This window comes from Oncorhynchus kisutch, linkage group LG17, assembly GCF_002021735.2.
Source record: "Oncorhynchus kisutch isolate 150728-3 linkage group LG17, Okis_V2, whole genome shotgun sequence".
NCBI lineage: Eukaryota > Metazoa > Chordata > Actinopteri > Salmoniformes > Salmonidae > Oncorhynchus > Oncorhynchus kisutch.
This window is the reverse complement of record NC_034190.2, coordinates 23,582,412-23,605,489: the sequence shown is the minus strand read 5'-3', so window position 1 is coordinate 23,605,489 and position 23,078 is coordinate 23,582,412. Positions and strand designations below refer to the sequence as shown.

General features: G+C 44.9%; 1 protein-coding gene across 1 annotated transcript in view; it reads right to left on the bottom strand.

Annotated features, from left to right (window-relative positions):
• The window catches only part of LOC109907362 (thrombospondin type-1 domain-containing protein 7A), a 173,478-nt gene that overhangs the window by 73,057 nt on the left and 77,343 nt on the right, over positions 1-23,078 (bottom strand). Inside the window, exons 4-6 of the mRNA XM_020505287.2 lie at positions 22,078-22,256; positions 13,112-13,267; positions 9,219-9,422 (exon numbers count right to left, since the gene is read on the bottom strand). Of these exons, the coding sequence (XP_020360876.1) occupies positions 9,219-9,422; positions 13,112-13,267; positions 22,078-22,256 (539 nt within the window). The remainder of the gene's footprint in view (positions 1-9,218; positions 9,423-13,111; positions 13,268-22,077; positions 22,257-23,078) is intronic.

The following is a 23,078-nucleotide window of genomic DNA, read 5'->3' as shown; positions in this document are numbered from 1 at the left end:
TTTGTCAGCATGTTCACCAAGTCTGAAGGGAAAATGGGCACTGGGTATTACAATGCATGTTTGCACCAGCATAAAAGATTGGTGGCTTTTTCACAAACAAGCAGGCAGACTAGAGAACCATTTGACATGAAGGAACAAGTCTGGGGAATTACAACTTCTTTCAAAGCAAGAACCTATGAATAAAAGTGGATATTTATAACCATTGAAATTCTAATTCAGGCATTGAGGCATTAGTTTAATCTTTTACTCATGACTTTGACAGTGTACATGGAAGAAAAATGTGCTCATATCCAAATGATTGCATCTCTAATGCATAAGCAAGCTGGATAAAACCTTGTGTATCTCCAAACGTGTCAAGTCACATAGACATTAAGACAACAGATACTGAATCATTGTCATCTTCACGTAGGTGGAATATTCTGCCCTTGACAAATATCCCCCACATGCTCGCACACACACACGCACGCACGCACGCAAACTCACATACCCACATTACTGGACCATGATGTTCTGTCCAAATGTCTTGAAAAAGCCTCTAGAGATTCACGAATGAACAAAACACGTGACATACAAGCCATTTTTATTAACTGGCTTTTAACACAAACATACTACTTCCTCTATAAATGTCTACTTTAAGATTCCTCCCATCTACAGTGCAAATGTATCACGGTGTAGACTGCTCATACATACTGCATATGCTTAATACATAACACCAATGGAGCTGGCAGAACGATTAGTAGTGTTTAACAAGCATAGTCGCTGTTCTTATTGTCTTGAATTTAAGTGCCACCTTTCCACTAGTGTCTCTTCACTAGTAGCCTACCTAATAATTGCTGTTTGAACTGTCTGATTGGCCAGTACTTTTGACTGTCGTTTCAGGCCTAAGTCATTTGTTTCAGGAAACTAGTCGTATGTCGCGGGTCACTATTTCATAGGGGAGCCATTTGAACATAACTTTAACTTTTTAATTTTTTAATCAAAATGTGTTTGTTTTTTGACAGAAATGCCTTCTGGAACATGTGAACTTTCATGTGCCTTAATAACAAACTTGTATCCCATCTTTAAATACTAATACAATTGCTAAATGAATTTATGAGTCACAGAAAAAGTCACATAATACATATGTGCCCGTTATACATTTCGTAGTAGTCAGCAGGATAAGTGCACTCTATATGTGTGTCTAGGTCATTAGACACCAATAGACATGCACCTATCTTGAGAGTGGGCATGTCTGTTTATTTGTGTACCATTGCTATGGCATAATGTTTCTATACCCTAACGTGAAACCAAACCAACATTTGTGTAAGGCAAAAAGATAACAGTGGCTAAATGCCAGAGGGGATGAATCATTAACATAAAGAGGAGTTACTATGTGTGTGACGTAAGGATGAACCTTAAACCTATAAAAAGTGTGTGTGTCAAGGCTGGAAAGGGAGTTACTTCATGAACCAGCTCGGCTTATATTACTTTGTAATAAAGTCTTATTGATCTCACAGGCTCCGGTATTTGAGAAATATTATTGATTAAATATTTCCATGACAAAAGTCATTTTTGTTTCAAGTTCACTGAGCTCGAGCTGTTTTGCAAGGAGGAATGGCAAAAAATGTCAGTCTCTCGATGTGCAAAACTGATAGAGACATACCCCAAGCGACTTACAGCTGTAATCGCAGCAAAAGGTGACGCTACAAAGTATTAACTTAAGGGGGCTGAATAATTTTGCACGCCCAATTTTTCAGTTTTTGATTTGTTAAAAAGTTTGAAATATCCAATAAATGTCGTTCCACTTCATGATTGTGTCCCACTTGTTGTTGATTCTTCACAAAAAAATACAGTTTTATATCTTTATGTTTGAAGCCTGAAATGTGGCAAAAGGTCGCAAAGTTCAAGGGGGCCGAATACTTTCGCAAGGCACTGTACATAAAAATTGTGATGAGACAGCTGTGCACACGGGAAGTAGTATGGTCCCCTGGATGTTTGCAAACACGGATGAAAGAGTTTCCTGCAGAGCATAACAGAACTAAGCACAGCTAAGAGATAGAGGAAGTGGGAGAGGGAGAGAAGGAGAGAAGGAGAGAAGGAGAGAAGGAGAAGGAGAGAAGGAGAGAAGAAGAGACGGAGAGAGGGAGAGGGAGAGACTTATTTAGCTTTCTTCAGGCATCAATTCCAGAGTCATAGCCTTGTGGAATTACTTCATTTGATTTGACAGACGGTTAACAGATATTTTCAAATAATTTGTGAGTAAAATGTTAAATGCTTTTTTCAAAGATTGAGCTTAAATGTGCATATAATTTTTGCATAAAAAAATGTATTGACCAATTATTTTTAGCTGAGGGTTGTCTTAGAGGTGAGGTGTATTGTTGAGAAGGTCAGAATAAGGATGCCTGACTCCGGAAAAGCTCAAAATGGATTTAGGACCCTGCTAAATGGCTTAAAAGGGAAACGCACAACAATTTGGGATTTAGAGACACATTAAGTCTTTTCAAGGTTTCATTGAGACATTAGATATTGTTGGGGTCCTGCACCGATCTAAATCTGTGGGACGCCACCCCTACCCTTCTACCCCTACACCCCACCCTTCTACCCCTACACCCCTACCCTTCTACCCCTACACCCCTACCCTTCTACCCCTACACCCCTACCCTTCTACCCCTACACCCCACCCTTCTACCCCTACTCAGCAAACTGGATGCAGTCTATCACAGTGCCATCCGTTTCGTCACTAAAGCACCTTATACCACCCACCACTGCGACTTGTATGCTCTAGTCGGCTGGCCCTCGCTACATATTCGTCGCCAGACCCACTGGCTCCAGGTCATCTACAAGTCCATGCTAGGTAAAGCTCCGCCTTATCTCAGCTCACTGGTCACGATGGCAACACCCATCCGTAGCACGCGCTCCAGCAGGTGTATCTCACTGATCATCCCTAAAGCCAACACCTCATTTGGCCGCCTTTCGTTCCAGTACTCTGCTGCCTGTGACTGGAACGAATTGCAAAAATCGCTGAAGTTGGAGACTTTTATCTCCCTCACCAACTTCAAACATCAGCTATCTGAGCAGCTAACCGATCGCTACAGCTGTACATAGTCTATTGGTAAATAGCCCACCCTTTTTCACCTACCTCATCCCCATACTGTTTTTATTTATTTACTTTTCTGCTCTTTTGCACACCAATATCTCTACCTGTACATGACCATCTGATCATTCATCACTCCAGTGTTAATCTGCAAAATTGTAATTATTTGCCTACCTCCTCATGCCTTTTGCACACATTGTATATAGACTCCCCCTTTGGTTTCTACTGTGTTATTGACTTGTTAATTGTTTACTCCATGTGTAACTCTTTGTTGTCTGCTCAAACTGCTACGCTTTATCTTGGCCAGGTCGCAGTTGCAAATGAGAACTTGTTCTCAACTAGCCTACCTGGTTAAATAAAGGTGAAAAAAATTAAAATTAAAATAAAATAAAAAATAATAATAAAAACAAATAACACCCCTACCCTTCTACCCCTACACCCCTACCCTTCTACCCCTACACCCCTACCCTTCTACCCCTACACCCCTACCCTTCTATCCCTACACCCCACCCTTCTACCCCTACACCCCTACCCTTCTACCCCTACCCCCCTACCCTTCTATCCCTACACCCCACCCTTCTACCCCTACACCCCTACCCTTCTACCCCTACCCCCCTACCCTTCTACCCCTACATCCCACCCTTCTACCCCTACACCCCTACCCTTCTACCCCTACATCCCACCCTTCTACCCCTACACCCCTACCCTTCTACCCCTACACCCCTACCCTTCTACCCCTACACCCCTACCCTTCTACCCCTACACCCCTACCCTTCTACCCCTACACCCCTACCCTTCTACCCCTACCTCCCTACCCTTCTACCCCTACACCCCTACCCTTCTACCCCTACACCCCACCCTTCTACCCCTACACCCCACCCTTCTACCCCTACACCCCACCCTTCTACCCCTACACCCCAACCTTCTCCTCACTCTACCCTATTGCATCCCATCCCTCTATCAAGGATGTCTTCAACCCCCACCTCAACTTATCCCATCACTCTTGTGAGGGGAGGGCCAGGATGTCACCACAAACCTCACTTCAACGCCCCCCACATCCCATCTCTATACCCCGTCCTATCTCTATACCCCATTCCATTTCTATACCCCATCTCATCATCATATCCCATCACATTTCTATACCCCGTCCCATCTCTATACCCCATCCCATCTCTATACCCCGTCCCATCTCTATACCCCATCCCATCTCTATACCCCATCCCATCTCTATACCTCATCCCTATACCCCATTCCATTTCTATACCCCTTCTCATCATCATATCCCATCACATCTCTATACCCCGCCCCATCTCTATACCACATCCCATCTCTATACCCCGTCCCATCTCTATACCCCATCTCATCTCTATACCCCATCCCATCTCTATACCCCATCCCATCTCTATACCACATCCCATCTCTATACCCCATCCCATCTCTATACCCCATCCCAACTCTATACCACATCCCTTCTCTATACCACATCCCATCTCTATACCCCATCCCATCTCTATACCCCATCCCATATCTATACCCCATCCCATCTCTATACCCCATCCCAACTCTATACCACATCCCTTCTCTATACCACATCCCATCTCTATACCCCATCCCATCTCTATACCCCATCCCATCTCTATACCCCATCCCATCTCTATACCCCATCCCATCTCTATACCGCATCCCATCTCTATACCCCGTCCCATCTCTATACCCCATCCCATCTCTATACCCCATCCCATCTCTATAACCCATCCCATTTCTATACCCCGTCCCATCTCTATACCCCATCCCTTCTCTATACCCCATCCCATCTCTATACCCCATCCCATCTCTATACCCCATCCCATCTCTATACCCCATCCCATCTCTATACCTCATCCCATCTCTATACCCCATCCAATCTCTATACCCCATCCCATCTCTATATCCCATCCCATCTCTATACCCCATCCCATCTCTATACCTCATCCCATCTCTATACCCCATCCCATCCCATCTCTATACCCCATCCCATCTCTATACCCCATCTCTATACCGCATCCCATCTCTATACCTCATCCCATCTCTATACCCCATCTCTATACCCCATCCCATCTCTATACCCCGTCCCATCTCTATACCCCATCCCATCTCTATACCCCATCCCATCTCTATACCGCATCCCATCTCTATACCTCATCCCATCTCTATACCCCATCTCTATACCCCATCCCATCTCTATACCCCGTCCCATCTCTATACCCCATCCCATCTCTATACCCCATCCCATCTCTATACCCCATCCCATCTCTATACCTCATCCCATCTCTATACCCCATCCCATCTCTATACCCCATCCAATCTCTATACCCCATCCCATCTCTATACCCCATCCCATCCCCTTTTCCACAACTTCCAACCCTAGCCTTATCTTCACTCTATCCTATCCCTTCCTATCACATATCTTAGTGGGTCATTTCATATCAATGAAACCCTTATTCACACCCCATTGTATTCCAGGCCATCCCATCTCCCTTTCATGGTTCCCTCCTATCTGTACCACTGATAAAAATGCCATAGTGACGGGAGGAACCAGAGGAGCAGTCAGTCTGATGACATGTCTGGAGCCCTTTGGGGGAAACAAATCCATTTTCATCAGTAGCAGACAACAGAGGATCAATAGGGCCCAGTCAAGAGGGACTGTGTGTGTGCGTGTGTGTGTGTGTGTGTCTTCATGCGATAGATTGGGAAAGGAAATCATTCAATTGTTTGTATGAGAACAATGTTTTGAGGATATGCAGTTTGCTTTTCATTTACGTTGTTTATACACAATGGGGTAAATCAAGTTTATATTTTGGATTCTGATGGGGCATGACACTTGAACTAAATTCATGAGGAATTAATAAGTTGTGTTCTTCAAGAATCAATGGGTATGCATAATTATTGAATACACAGTCCAAAAATGGATGGAGCAACTAAGGATTCTAGCATTAAAATCCTAACCATCCTTCACCTCTCAGAAATTCCCCTCCTCCCCTCATCCTCCCTTTCCCTGTCCAGCATGTGTCTAGAAATCAATTCTGCAAAGCCACAGAGGAGAAACAACCAGCTACGGCTGTCTGTCCTCAGCTCTGCAAGCAACCCAACCGATCAAAGAAGCAATTCTCCTTTAAACTAGGTACACACCTCACATCATAAAACCCACCCCCTCCTCCTCTAGCTGGGTCTGAACTGTGTCTTAATGGAAAAGCACCAGACATCGTTTGACATATCCTCTATTCAACCCTGTCTCATTCAATCCGGGCGGGGAACACACACACACGCAGGCACACACACACACACACACGCAGGCACACACACACACGCACGCAGGCACACACACACACACACACACACACGCACACACACACACACACACACACACACACACACACACACACACACACACACACACACACACACGCACACACACACACACACGCACGCACACACACACACACACACGCACGCAGGCACACACACACACACACGCACGCAGGCACACACACACACGCACGCAGGCCCACACGCAGGCACACACACACGCACCCTAATGTGAAATGCAGGCAGGGTAAATGTGAACTGACTGTGTGGAGTAGCGCCAGGTAATCTAATTTACCCGTAACTAAGTCTAATTCAACAGGGTGCTGCTGTTAGAACAAGCTCACTGCAGCCAGCAGCCATATTGTTTCTATAACTGGGGAGAAGGGATGTGGAGGTGACCTTGAATGAAGCAATCAGGGTGTAGATAGAAAGTGTACCTGGGCTGGGTTTGCTCACCACCTAGCTAAATGGGTCAATATACACAATACACCGTGTCTGTAGGGAGGGATGAAAGCGGGGATGGAGGGAAATAGAAAGCGGTGAGAATAAGGAGGTAGGAAGGGATGAAAAGTAGGGAATAGGGAGTGGTGAGTAGAAGAGAGAGATAGGGAGGGTTGAAAGGATGAGGAGGTGAAGGGAGAAAGAGGGAGTTGTGAGCAGAGACGGTGGTTGAGATAGACTAGTTTTAGTGTTTCATCTCATCAATTTTACTTTATGTAAAAGGTTATCTCCCTTTCTCACTCATAATAGTTTTTATCTTGTACCTAAATCTTTCAATATACAATATAGATATTCTCCTCCTCTGAAAAGAAGAGACCATTAGACTTGTAGTTAATATGGCTTTCACCATCGTCATCATCACGGCAACAGCACAGTGCAGGTAGCATGAGGCTCTAGTTGATGTGAATGGGACCTTGATTATTGTCATATTATGAGAACTGGTTGAGAAGTATCAACACACACACACACACACACACACACACACACACACACACACACACACACACACACACACACACACACACACACACACACACACACACACACACACACACACACACACACACACACACACACACACACACACACACACACACACACAGACAGACAGACACACTCCCTCCCTAGGGTGCTCATTAGCTGGCAGTGTGCTATGGTTCCCATATCTTCTGATAATTGCTATATTCATACGGTGAATCTTAGTCGAAAGAAAGAGAACAGAAAATTCCCAGGATGAAAAATACAATTACAATGCAACACAGTCCCTAATTGAATCATTAATAAAAAGTGAGTTCTTCACATTTCCCTGACAACACAATGGAGTGTGAAGGCAGGCCATTGACATCTCTCATTTTTGTCTCCTATTTATTGTTGGGTTATTTAATCATCTTAAAAGAAGATTAACTATGTCAGATATATTGAATTAGAAGTAATAAAACTCATACTCCTAATACTTTTTATTGTTAAATTCTCAAGTCAGCTATGGTTATTTTCTCCATTATTCTGAACTTAATTAAATTAGGGTGAATTCAATTATTGAGATTAAACTCTGTCTCTAAAACACAAGGACCCTTCGATCTACCCTGACTAAAACTCTCACCTCCCAAACCACATTAAAAACGCATCAGTTACACTCCTCCCAGGTGCACTGCTTCCTATTACACATGCCATAACAAATGTTTGCTCTGTGCCAGACACACTCGGAGAATAATGCAATCTGTGTGACGAGGGGATTGTGGAGTTTTGCATCTCTATGACTTTAGTGTCTTGGATTGGCACAATGATTTGAGACAATGATTTCAACGTGTACCCTATTAGACTGTTAGACTGTTCAATAGATCAAGCTGTTCTCTTCAGTCTTCAGATGGTGGACCACTGCAGTACTATTAGCCAATATCACCATGCTTGCCAAAAGCAACAAGCACTATGGGTATTGTTTCATTTACTCTCACATGCTAACTAAATTCTGACACTGTATTCAAGTTTATTTTGGAGAGAACATGAACTAGCAAGTGCTGTATATCTAGCTCTGGCCCTGTGTGTGTGTGTGTGTGTGTGTGTGTGTGTCCCTCCTCAGGCAGTGCCAGCACAGCTCTCCGTGTGTCTCAGCCAGCACAATTACGACCAGCAGTGGCTCGTGCCTGGCCACTTGGCCCCATGGGATATCAGGCACACACACAAGTACACGCACATACACACAAGCCTCCATAGCTCTGTGCTATCTTAGGACTAGACAAACAATGGAGAGAGAAATAAATATCCACAGAACAAGATCGTTACAGAAACAGCAATTACCCTGTTGGGCTGCGGTCCAAGGCCAACACACACACACACACACACACACACACACACACACACACACACACACACACACACACACACACACACACACACACACACACACACACACACACACACAGCCCACACACACACACACACTATCACACACACACACACACACACACACACACACACACACACACACACACACACACACACACACACACACACACACACACACACACACACACACACACACACACACACACACACACACACACACACACACACACACACACACACACACACACACACACACACACACACACACACACACAGGGAATCAGCTGCGGCTGAGCACCTGCAGGCACAGTTCAAGGCAATAAAGCTAATAAAACAATATGAGTCTCTGAGCTCTGATTTACCCAAAACATATTGTAACACAACTCAACACACCATGAAAATCAACATGGTAATTAACATACAGTATAATAAAGACTCCCTCCCTCCCTCCCCTTACCATCACTGTTGACACACTGCACTTGTGGTATCTGGGTGCCCGGTCCGCACTCTCTCTCGTTGTCTGGGATACACTCCTCCAGCTTCACAAGCAACCAATCATAGCAACTGGGTTCGTCACATGGTATGGCCTCCACCAGGTGAGGGCAGCTTCCTGTTCCTCCTGTCGGCTCATTGATGACTCTCCTCTTCCTCAGTTTGAACCCTGGTAGGAAAAGACAGGAATATAGGTACACTGGTGCTGCCATGGAACCATACATAGCTGTAGAATTCTACTATTCTACCATTTGCTTCTACCATCACCAAACTCCCCCTCTGTAGTAGCGCTTTTCGGGGCCTCCCTCATCGCCAATCTCCCTCTTTGTGGTAGCACTATTCAGGGTCTCCCTCATCACCAACCTCCCCCTCTTTGTGGTAGCACTATTCAGGGCCTCCCTCATCACCAACCTCCTCCTTTGTAGTAGCACTGTTCAGGGCCTCCCTCATCTCTATCCTCCCCTGATGTGGTTGCACTTTTCAGTGCCTCCCTCATCACCAACCTCCCCCTTTGTGGTAGCACTTTTCAGGGCCTCCCTCATCACCAACCTCCCCCTCCAAGGTAGGACTTTTCAGGGTAGCTAAACTTGTTTTTCATGGAGTCACAACTTAATGTCTAACTTCGGTACATGAACTGCCCTCTGCTCTGATACAGTCAAATTGTGTCTTGGCTTTGATGATAACCGTAATATAGCGTTTATTTATTTAACACGACAAGACCATTAAACCCCAGAAAATGACAGACATTAGAGAAACAGCTTCCCATAATGACTATTATTATTCTCTCCTCATTAAGCCAGGCTTTTACCCAAAGTGACTCATGTACTAATGTATGCAGCAATCCATTAATACATTCATCGTTTTTGCTGTTCCAAATCCGAGAGCTTTCCCTTGTCTCTGATCAAGGACATGGAAGTGGTGATGGCTGGGACCCGGGAGGTGTGTGTGTGTGTGTGTGTGTGTGTGTGTGTGTGTGTGTGTGTGTGTGTGGTGTGTGTGCGTGGTGTGTGTGCATGCCTGCACCTACATGTGTGTGTGTTTGTATTATGTTAACCCCTGCCTGCCCAGCCTGAGGTCAGCCTGCCCCCAGCCTCAGGGCCTAATCTCCACTGCTGCTCCAACCTGATAAGAAAAGAGCATGGGGGAGCCAGCAGGACGATGGCTGACTCTCTCTTTCTTTGGATTATTTCTGATTCTTTCCTATTCCTTCCTGAAACCTCTACTTAATTAGGAGGGTCGGCTGGAGGATGGAGGTGTGTTGTCAAGTGTCAGGGCTGAGGTGGAGAGTTTAACAGGGACAGGTGGGGGAAAGTCGGAAAAGAAGGTGGAGAGTTTAGGAAAGGTGAAGGGTAGTGGGGGTGGGGGTGTTAGAGAGGGGGGAATAGCTAGGATAGGGATCCAGCCAGGTTTTTTATCTCATCTCTTCAGTGGGTCATATGATTGAGTGTAGTCTGGCCCAGGAGTGGGAAGGTCAACAGAAAGGCTCTGGAGCAAAGAACCGCCCTTGCTGTCTCTGCCTGGCCGGTTCCTCTCTCCACTGGGATTCTCTGCCTCTAACCCTATTACAGGGGCTGAGTCACTGGCTTACTGGTTCTCTTTCATGCCTTCATGCCTAGGAGGGGTGCGTCACTTGAGTGGGTTGAGTCACTGATGTGATTTTCCTGTCTGGGTTGGCGCCCCCCCTTGGGTTGTGCCGTGGCGGAGACCTTTGTGGGCTATACTCGGCCTTGTCTCAGGATGGTAAGTTGGTGGTTGAAGATATTCCTCTAGTGGTGTGGGGGCTGTGCTTTGGCAAAGTAGGTGGGGTCATATCCTTCCTGTTTGGCCCTGTCCGGGGGTATCATTATTTGACCATGCTGGTCATTTATGAACATTTGAACATCTTGGCCATGTTCTGTTATAATTTCCACCTGGCACAGCCAGAAGAGGACTGGCCACCCCTCATAGCCTGGTTCCGCTCTAGGTTTCTTCCTAGGTTTTGGCCTTTCTAGGGAGTTTTTCCTAGACACCGTGCTTCTATACCTGCATTGCTTGCTGTTTGGGGTTTTAGGCTGGGTTTCTGTACAGCACTTTGAGATATCAGCTGATGTAAAAAGGGCTATATAAATACATTTGATTTGATTTGATCTAATATCACTACTGTCGGTCGAACCACAGTAAAGGACAGCAAGGTGAACAGATTGACTGAGGCCTTTCCACTTTGTCAGAGCCTGAGGGCTCTTTGCACAGACAAACATACTGATGGAAAAAGTGTAGGCTATAATTACAGTATTGGGTCACAGCATCTCAAAGGCCATGGCTGAGACAAACGTATCTAAGACACCAGCCACTTTTTTGAAAACACATCTCCCATTAACTGTGCAGTATGTTACTAAAATCCATCAAATACTGGTAGATAGATACAATCACAGTGTGTGTGCAGACAGTCCATTTGGACAGCCAACAGAAAGAGTGACACACGTTGATTGAATGAATCCTGGGAGATCAGGGCATGTTGATGCTGCATGGAGCTCGTTGTCTGAAAAGTGCCTGAAAATTGCCTGAGTCTGCTTCTTTCGACTAATGAGAGCCAGGGTGTACAAACACACGCAAGTGTGCACGGACACAGACACACGCTCCAGTCAAGATTGTGTGTGTACTGTATGACATGAGACACGAGACGAGCGTGTAGTGAAACGAGAGCGAGAGAGAGACGTGCGGTAAGAGTGAATCCATCATTAAGACATATGGGAGACAATTTCTAGGCGTCCCTTCCATTTGAGATGCTTCATTAGGATAGAGTCAATATGCATTAGTCACCATGGTGGAGGTGATGGAGGGACTGGGGCTCAGAGACTGCTGCTGCTGTTCTGTTCCTGTACCAGAGATAATTAAGGTCTGAGCCAGCCAGCCAGCCAGCCAGCATGTCTGTGTGTGTGTGTGTGTTGTGCTTGTGAGTCAGCCAGCATTTCAGCCCCTACTGATGGAATAGCACCAACTGTCACCCCCTTCCCGCTGTCTAACAAAAAGGGAGTAGAGACACCTGCACCCTCCCTATAGCATCCCCTCTCCACATCTCTGTCTTTCTCTGCCTTCTCTTTACCTCCTGTCAATATCAACATATTGCTTATAGTGTATACAGTACATAGGTGCTCTGATATAGAAGCTGTGAGGTTTCAAACTTTTTTTAAACATATTTTTCTAATACAACTGCAACAGACCTTTTTGAAAAAAGCAACAATGATTGCTTTCTCGCCTACAGTGTTTTTTTAATCTACATTCCACCGTTTTGAACAACGCTATATCTACAATTTATGTCGTGTTCCAGCGGCTTGCCAAGAGGATTGCCAAGAGGATAAAGAAAATCAATATTGAGACTCAATACATTTTATAACTCAACATTTATCTGAATGCAACACAAATAAAGATGGATTCTATAGTGTTGCATACACATACCAGACTGAACATAACTTAAGCTCTCCAATCATGTTATCAGTTTATTGTTACTGGTGAAGTGACTGATGGATGGATACAGACTGAGGACAAAATTACAAGTAAGACCTGCTATTGACAGTGTAACCAATGCCTGTTTAATTTTTAAGATGGCTACCTATGTGATCGACGGGGTTCGAATCTGAGTCTAGATGAAAAAGATGCTCAACACCAGGGATATATCATCTTGGGTGCTGTATCACAGTCAGGAGTAATCAAAATAAAAATGTGTTCATATTCATCATTACTAAAGGTATAGCTATTGCTATTACTATGTTGCACCCAGTGTGTGGTGTTCCAATGCAATCATTTCAAGATGGCCGTCTATGTGACCGAATGGGTATCAAAGCCTAGGCATAACTGTCATTAGAGCTGTGCTCCACCCACCTTTCTTGGCAGCTGTGTCCAGGCAGTTCTCGAAGGTGCAGGGTCCCCAGGCACTCCAGGAGGACAGGTCACACTCCACAGGACAGGGGATGTGGCACAGCTGGGTGGTGTTGGGGGGCGGGCTGAGGCACAGGTCATCATCAACGGGCCTGGAGGCTTAAAACACAGATAGATACACAGAGACATGTCAGAACAGAGCAGGAGCTGTGGCATTACTGGGTCATGTTGGGAGCAAGCCCAGGCATAGGTCACTGTTTATGAAAGTATGAACCCCCCCCCCCCCCCTCTAGGTAGTACAGTGATATGCCTTTAAAGACTATCCACATACATTTAATATACTTTACAGGCTGAGTTCTATATTTTATTACTGTCACTGTGGATCAAACTATTTTACTTTTATCCTGGCTCTCTCCATCTGGGTAGTGGGATAAAACTTCAGGCTAATGGATGAAAATGAATCCTGAATCGTTCCACCAGTCAGGAATAAAGCTCATACCAACTAAAACCCCTAAGGGCAGTTTATAGTAATGAATATTCCAAGCCTCACGCTATCTCAAATGCATGAAAACATTTGGCGAACAGTATGGCCTTTCATTTGTTCATCATCCTGCTAAATCCAGTCTAGTTTCAAACAACAAAGACTTTTTTTCTCTCTCTATCCCCAAAAGCCAGATCAGGTTCAGGGCTGGCCCAGTGCTGCTCAATGTATGACACACACACACACACGGTGGATAAAGCAATGAGCTGTAGGTGACCCTCTACAAGGTCGCTGCTCTGATGAATCATTCCCAATGCTCCATCACCATGCTGTGACTGAAGCCTGAGTCTGACTCATTCACATGCAAATTGCGTCCACTTGGCCAAAGGTGTGTCTATTTAATATTGTCTGTTAAAATGGGTGTGTGTGTGCGTACGTGTGTGTCTGTCACAGCGATTTTTTTTTTCAATCTCCGCAGTTTACAGTTTATCTATTTGAGTAATTATGAAATCCCTCTGGCAATGCTAGCTGAATAGATACAATTAAGGGGAGTGGGCAACATATGCGTAAGCTTTAAAGTGTATTGAATGGATGCTTACCTACGCCACTGTAGAAGGCTTACCTACGCCACTGTAGAAGGCTTACCTACGCCACTTTAGAAGGCTTACCTACGCCACTTTAGAAGGCTTACCTACGCCACTATAAAAGGATTACCTACGCCACTGTAGAAGGCTTACCTACGCCACTTTAGAAGGCTTACCTACGCCACTATAAAAGGCTTACCTACGCCACTGTAGAAGGCTTACCTACGCCACTTTAGAAGGCTTACCTACGCCACTTTAGAAGGCTTACCTACGCCACTATAAAAGGATTACCTACGCCACTTTAGAAGGCTTACCTACGCCACTTTAGAAGGCTTACCTACGCCACTTTAGAAGGCTTACCTACGCCACTTTAGAAGGCTTACAGTACCTACACCACATTAGAAGGCTTACCTACGCCACTTTAGAAGGCTTACCTACGCCACTGTAGAAGGCTTACCTACGCCACTTTAGAAGGCTTACCTACACCACTTTAGAAGGCTTACCTACGCCACTTTAGAAGGCTTACCTACGCCATTTTAGAAGGCTTACGTACGCCACTTTAGAAGGCTTACCTACGCCACTTTAGAAGGCTTACCTACGCCACTGTAGAAGGCTTACCTACGCCACTTTAGAAAGCTTACCTACGCCACTTTAGAAGGCTTACCTACACCACGTTAGAAGACTTACCTACGCCACTTTAGAAGGCTTACCTACGCCACTTTAGAAGGCTTACCTACACCACTTTAGAAGGCTTACCTACGCCACTTTAGAAGGCTTACCTACGCCACTTTAGAAGGCTTACAGTACCTACACCACTTTAGAAGGCTTACCTACGCCACTTTAGAAGGCTTACCTACGCCACTGTAGAAGGCTTACCTACGCCACTTTAGAAGGCTTACCTACACCACTTTAGAAGGCTTACCTACGCCACTTTAGAAGGCTTACCTACGCCACCTTAGAAGGCTTACCTACGCCACTTTAGAAGGCTTACCTACGCCACTTTAGAAGGCTTACCTACGCCACTGTAGAAGGCTTACCTACGCCACTTTAGAAGGCTTACCTACGCCACTTTAGAAGGCTTACCTACGCCACTTTAGAAGACTTACCTACACCACGTTAGAAGGCTTACCTACGCCACTTTAGATGGCTTACCTACGCCACTTTAGAAGGCCTACCTACGCCACTTTAGAAGGCTTACCTACGCCACTTTAGAAGGCTTAACTACGCCACTTTAGAAGGCTTACCTAAGCCACTTTAGAAGGCTTACCTACACCAGTTTAGAAGGCTTACCTACGCCACTGTAGAAGGCTTACCTACGCCACTGTAGAAGGCTTACCTACGCCACTTTAGAAGACTTACCTACGCCACTTTAGAAGGCTTACCTACGCCACTTTAGAAGGCTTACCTACACCACTTTAGAAGGCTTACCTACGCCACTTTAGAAGGCTTACCTACGCCACTTTAGAAGGCTTACAGTACCTACACCACATTAGAAGGCTTACCTACGCCACTTTAGAAGGCTTACCTACGCCACTGTAGAAGGCTTACCTACACCACTTTAGAAGGCTTACCTACACCACTTTAGAAGGCTTACCTACGCCACTTTAGAAGGCTTACCTACGCCACTTTAGAAGGCTTACCTACGCCACTTTAGAAGGCTTACCTACGCCACTTTAGAAGGCTTACCTACGCCACTGTAGAAGGCTTAACTACGCCACTTTAGAAGGCTTACCTAAGCCACTTTAGAAGGCTTACCTACACAAGTTTAGAAGGCTTACCTACGCCACTGTAGAAGGCTTACCTACGCCACTTTAGAAGGCTTACCTACGCCACTTTAGAAGACTTACCTACGCCACTTTAGAAGGCTTACCTACGCCACTTTAGAAGGCTTACCTACGCCACTTTAGAAGACTTACCTACACCACGTTAGAAGGCTTACCTACGCCACTTTAGATGGCTTACCTACGCCACTTTAGAAAGCTTACCTACGCCACTTTAGAAGGCCTACCTACGACACTTTAGAAGGCTTACCTACGCCACTTTAGAAGGCTTAACTACGACACTTTAGAAGGCTTACCTACACCAGTTTAGAAGGCTTACCTACGCCACTGTAGAAGGCTTACCTACGCCACTGTAGAAGGCTTACCTACGCCACTTTAGAAGACTTACCTACGCCACTTTAGAGGGCTTACCTACGCCACTTTAGAAGGCTTACCTACACCACTTTAGAAGGCTTACCTACGCCACTTTAGAAGGCTTACCTACGCCATTTTAGAAGGCTTACAGTACCTACACCACATTATAAGGCTTACCTACGCCACTTTAGAAGGCTTACCTACGCCACTTTAGAAGGCTTACCTACGCCACTGTAGAAGGCTACCTATGCCACTTTAGAAGACTTACCTACGCCACTTTAGAAGGCTTACCTACGCCACTTTAGAAGGCTTACCTACACCACTTTAGAAGGCTTACCTACGCCACTTTAGAAGGCTTACCTACGCCACTTTAGAAGGCTTACAGTACCTACACCACTTTAGAAGGCTTACCTACGCCACTTTAGAAGGCTTACCTACGCCACTGTAGAAGGCTTATCTATGCCACTTTAGAAGGCTTACCTACGCCACTTTAGAAGACTTACCTATGCCACTTTAGAAGGCTTACCTACGTCACTTTAGAAGGCTTACCTACGCCACTTCAGAAGGCTTACCTACGCCACTTTAGAAGGCTTACCTACGCCACTTTAGAAGGCTTACCTACGCCACTTTAGTAGACTTACCTACACCACTTTAGAAGGCTTACCTACGCCACTTTAGAAGGCTTACCTACGCCACTGTAGAAGGCTTACCTACGCCACTTTAGAAGGCTTACCTACGCCACTTTAGAAGGCTTACCTACACCACTTTAGAAGGCTTACCTACGCCACTTTAGAAGGCTTACCTACGCCACTTTAGAAGGCTTACCTACGCCACTTTAGAAGACTTACCTACACCACTGTAGAAGGCTTCCCTACGCCACTTTAGAAGACTTACCTACGCCACTGTAGAAGGTTTACCTACACCACTGTAGAAGGCTTACCTACGCCAGTTTAGAAGAGTTACCTACGCCACTATAGAAGACTTACCTACGCCACTGTAGAAGACTTACCTCTGCCAATGGCGTAATAATAATAATTTGTGAGTGCTTATATTTGTCCTATTTCACACATGTACAAATGATGTTGCGTGACAAGTAAACATGTTGCATCATTATTGTTTCCAGTCAGTATTGTTAACACCAGCCACACAGACGCACATGTAACCATAATAGCAAAGGCCGATTAATGAACTTCTCTGTGTTGGGTGACCTTGGTTGAGGTGCCACATGGGTCTCTCGCTCTCTCTCCTGCCAGATGGTCACGTCTAGACTCTACCCTGCCTCACACACACACACACACACACACACACACACACACACACACACACACACACACACACACACACACACACACACACACACACACACACACACACACACACCACACAGGGGTTCCTGGGACCAAAATAGGACCTCCAAGCCCAGACAGACACCTGCGGCTCACCCCTCTCGTCCTTTCTCTGTCACCCCTTGTCATCAGCATCAATAACTGTACTTCCGGATAACATCACACAACCAGCCGTTCTACTGCTAGCTACAGAATGTCTCTATGGGTCCTCTAATAAAGATCCATATTGATTTGAGCCAAACAGAACAGAGCTGGTTAGAACTGATGACCATCAAAGCCAATAACTACAGTAACATCAGATTCAGTGCCTCCCTGCACCCTCCCTTCCTCTTTCTCTCCATTCCTCCCCCTCTCTTTCTGTCTCCAGTAACTGGTAGTAGACAGATATTGAGACAGCTGCTTTTCCCTGTTGTCCATATCTGACCCCCCCCATGGAATAGTTTCATAAACCTGAGTCCTGATTAGTCAAACATAAGCTGTGATATTATTGCATTGGCAGAAATATTAGTGTGTGTGTGTGTGTGTTTGTGTATTCGTGTGCATGTGTGAGTGTGCATGCGTGGGTTTTGATTTTAAAAAATGCTTCTTTTGCACACTTCATTTAAGCAACATTTTGGCAATCACAACATAGGTTTGTTGAAGCCAGCTGTAATCCCCAGAATGATTGAAACAGTGAGTTTGGTGTCCAAATAAATCTTATTTCCTATGTAAATGGGACTGAGAATGCAAACACATACAGGAAAGTGACAAGCCTAAATGAATAATCACACACGCACATGCGTACAAAACTATCCAGCCTCCGTCACTTCGCATAGGGAATAAGACAATCGTTGAAAGCAAAAAACCAAGATTACATCAGCTTAAATCAGACTGAAGTTTTAGCTCTCCATCCAGACGTCAGTGTCCGCAAGGAAACCCGCAATTACTGCCAGTGAGATGGAGATTTGTGAATAATGCTTTATAGATTCCGCAGTAAATTGCCTGAGATGAGAGAAAATCTGTGTAGATCCCTAAAATAACCCAGAACTGTGTATTTTATTTAAGTGTGTAATGTTTGGTTTTGAAGACAGGGGAGATGATTGAGAAGGCGACCAGGAGAGGAGACTGGATAATGAGGAAGTGAATACCAGAAGTGAACAGGGGAGTTGTAATTGTGCCATAGAGCAGACAGGAAAGGTTGAAAGAAAGTATTTGTAATGGCAGGTGGGCTTTCTGTGCTTTCCTACCTCCAACTCTCCCTCTCTTTCTGTCCTTCTCCCACTCCCTCTCTGCAACTGTCACCATCACTTGTGTCACCTAGCAAACCCTGTCACTTCCAAATATAGGACGCTCACCTGATTTGAAAAATTGCTAAAGTTGCGGTTAAAATTTTTTCTTTAGATGTCTGAATACACGACAGCAAAGTGCCTCCTCTGTCTGGCAGTCTGAGACCAGCTGAAATCATTTGAATAATATCTTTGAGCGGTGGCCAGTTGAGCCCCCTGACCAGGTGGACTGTCTGGGAGTCAGTGTGGCAGCCCTGGATAAACATGGACTCGCTACCAGCTACCTTCACTTCCATAAACGCTAACTAACTAGTGCTACCGACTATACCCACACTCATATTTCATCTCTCTCTCCCTTCTCTCTCCTCGCTCCTTGCATTGTTCTCCTCCCTGCCTCGTTTCCTTCCTCTCCCTCCCTCCGTTAATCTTTCCCTTCCCACACACTCATATTTACATATTCAGCCCGGCTCCAGAAGATATATGGAGTAAAGACACCCTCATATCTCGTTCCACTTCACACATGGGTGCGCTAGAGCTTGTGTGTGTGTGTGTGTGTGTGTGTGTGTGTGTGTGTGTGTGTGTGTGTGTGTGTGTGTGTGTGTGTGTGTGTGTGTGTGTGTGTGTGTGTGTGTGTGTGTGTGTGTGCAGAGACGGAAAAGATTAGATGATTTTGGGTGTGAGCACAAGTCGAGTAAGAACTCAGTGCTCAAACCTCCCCAGCTAAATTTCGCTGACAGTTTCGCTGTAGATCTCTATGGAGATCTACAGCAAGTTGGCAAACTGTGACAAAACAATTAAACCATGTATTTCCACCTCGTGTAACATTTTTACAAAGTTTATTGGTGACATTCAATGTTTAGCAGATTTTATAGTGGGTGCAGCGAAATGCTTGTGGTACTAGATCCTAACAGTGCAGTAAATGTCAAGAAAGTACACAAATAAGCAAAAAACTAAAAATGGAAAAATGTCATAATGAATCCAAGTAAAAACCCAAATAACATTATCAGTAATCCTAATGCAATCTATGTGTATGTACACCAAAAGGATATAATAGGAATGATATGTACAGTGTGTGTAGATATATTACAGTAAACTATGTCAAGAATCCAGTATATCAATACGTGGTGTGTATAAACAGCGTAACAAAAAATGCAAAGTACAGTAGTAGACAAATTAGAATGAGCTACGTGAAGAATAGAGTATATGAATACACATAGGAAAAGTATAAAAGAAACAGGAAGTGTCCAGTGTTTAATGACTATATATACTGAGTGTATAAAACATTCCTAATATTGAGTTGCACCCCCTTTTGCCCTCAGAACAGCCTCAATCCATCAGCGCATGGACTCTACAAGGTGTTGAAAGCGTTCCACAGGGATGCTGGTCTATGTTGACTCCAATGCTTCCCACAGATGTGTCAAGTTGGCTGGATGTCCTTTGAGTGGTGGACCATTCTTGATACACATTGGAAACTGTTGAGCGTGAAAAACCCAGCAGTGTTGCAGTTCTTGACACTAAAACCAGTGCGCCTGGCACCTACTACCATACCCCATTCAAAGACACTCAAACCAGTGCGCCTGGCACCTACTACCATACCCCGTTCAAAGACACTCAAACCAGTGCGCCTGGCACCTACTACCATACCCCGTTCAAAGACACTCAAACCAGTGCGCCTGGCACCTACTACCATACCCCGTTCAAAGACACTCAAACCAGTGCGCCTGGCACCTACTACCATACCCCGTTCAAAGACACTTAACTCTTTCCCTTGCCCATTCACCCTCTGAATGGCATACATACACAATCCATCCTTCTTTAACCTGTCTCCTCCCCTTCATCTACACTGATTCAAGTGGATTTAACAAGTGACATCAATAAGGGATAATTGCTTTCACCTGGATTTACCTGGTCAGTCTATGTCATGGAAAAATGTTTTGTACAGTTGATGGAGGATGGTGCAGTTGCCGTACCAGGCATTGATGCAGCCTAACAGAATGCTCTCAATGGTGCTTCTGTAGAAATTTGTGAAGATCTTAGGGGCCAAGACATATTTCTTCAGCCGCCCGAGGCGCTGTTGTGACCTCTTCACCACGGTGTCGGTGTGATGGGACCATTTCAGATCATCAGTGATGTGCACGTCTAGGAACTTGAAGCTTTTGACGCTCCCCACTGCGGCCCCGTTGATGTGGATGGGGGCGTGCTCTCTCTGCTGTCTCCTGTAGTCCACGATCAGCTCTTTGGTTTTGTTTACATGGAGGGAGAGGTTATTTTCCAGGCACCACTCCGTCAGGGATCTCACCTCCTCCCTGTAGGCTGTCTCATCGTTATTGGTTATCAGGCCTACCACTGTTGTGTCATCAGCAAACTTGATGATTCAGTTGGAGTCGTGCGTGGCCACGCAGTCTTGGGAAAAAGGTTCATAAATTACTGCCTGGTGTGTGTGTGTGGGCGCATGTGTGTGTAACTTTACCAAGGGAGTGGGGACAATTTTAATACATTATCTGGGAACACAGACACTGCATTATCAGGGGATGGAGCGAGTTAATACTGCTGCTGCTGACTTTGTGGATATGCTGTCCTGTCACGTTGACATTTGTTAGCGGAATTCTGGCTGTGTACCAAATGGCACCATATTACCTATATAGTGCACTACTTTTGACTATAACACTATAGGTCTTGGTCAAAAGTAGTGCACTAAATAGGGAATAGGGTGCCATTTGGGATTGCTAGCACGTGTGTAAGGAACTGTTCTCACACAGGGTACAATTTCTTTTGAGAATTTGTTTCACAGGGTATGCACTATTTTTGCTTCTACCGTCTCCAAAGACCTCCAAATGTGGGAACACATTCCTCAACTCCATCCCTATTCTCTGCACCGTTAGTGCATGCATTTTGACTGCCCAGGGTATCCCATTTAATTTCTTGCTATTGCGTAACGGCACGTTAGCACAGTTCATATTCTCATTTCACATTCTTAGCAAAAGTGCTGTCTCCAGTGCACAAAGTGGAAGAGATGTGTACAATGGGACAAGGCAGCAGTATGAGAGGTAACTAAAGATACACAGTGGGTATGGGCTTTTTATAGACACACGATGAGTTATCAAAATGATAAGATTACACGTTGGGGAGAAAGGACAGTTGCATGCTGGTCAGGTTACCTTCTTTGCTCTTGAGAGCGCTGGAAGCGGGGTCGACGCTGGTTGCCTGGACACAGTACACCTCACGGTTCTGGACTCCGCCTCCACACAGCCCCGTTAGGTTACCACGACGACGGTCCTGTTGGCTTAGCAACATGTCCACCCTGCACTCAGTCCATTCTGTTGTCTTCCAGTTGTACCTGCAGGGGAGAACGAAGGGAGATATTTTTTTTTACATAACATAGATTGAAAATAATATGTACATGAATTAAATCATCAATTATGACAAAATTAAGTCATAGTTTGCCACCCAAAATGCCACCCTATTCCCTAGTGCACTACTTTCCTATGTGGCTCTGGCCAAAAGCAGTGCAACTACAGGAATTGGGGTGCCATTCCTGATGCAGCCATTCCCATTCTGTTCCTTATAAGAAAGATGATGGACAGAGGTTAGTGAGTATGAGTGGCGAGCAGAGCAATAAATTGTACACTGCATCAGTATTAACCGTGTTTTATACCTGTTGTGAATGAAGCAGATTGATTGAGAAGATGCACAACCAAAGCCTGAAAGTCCTACAAGGTCACAGCTGGTTAAGCATCATTTAGATTGATAGCATCTTTAACTGGCTGTTTCAAATGTATTATGTAAATAAGCTCCGGACAACAGAGCAGCTAATGCAAAATGGTACAAATAATAATAATGGCACAAATAAATAGTTGAAATGGTTTGAATGCCGTTGAAGAAGGGTGTGGTTTGTAAATGTAGCCTAAGTTTATCAAAGTACAGTGGTAGATACAGTGGGGCAAAAAAAGTATTTAGTCAGCCACCAATTGTGCAAGTTCTCCCACTTAAAATGATGAGTGAGACCTGTAATTTTCATCATAGGTACACTTTAACAATGACAGACAAAATGAGAAGAAAAAAATCCAGAAAATCACGTTGTAGGATTTTTAAAGAATTTATTTGCAAATGATGGTGGAAAATAAGTCTTTGGTCACCTACAAACAAGCAAGATTTCTGG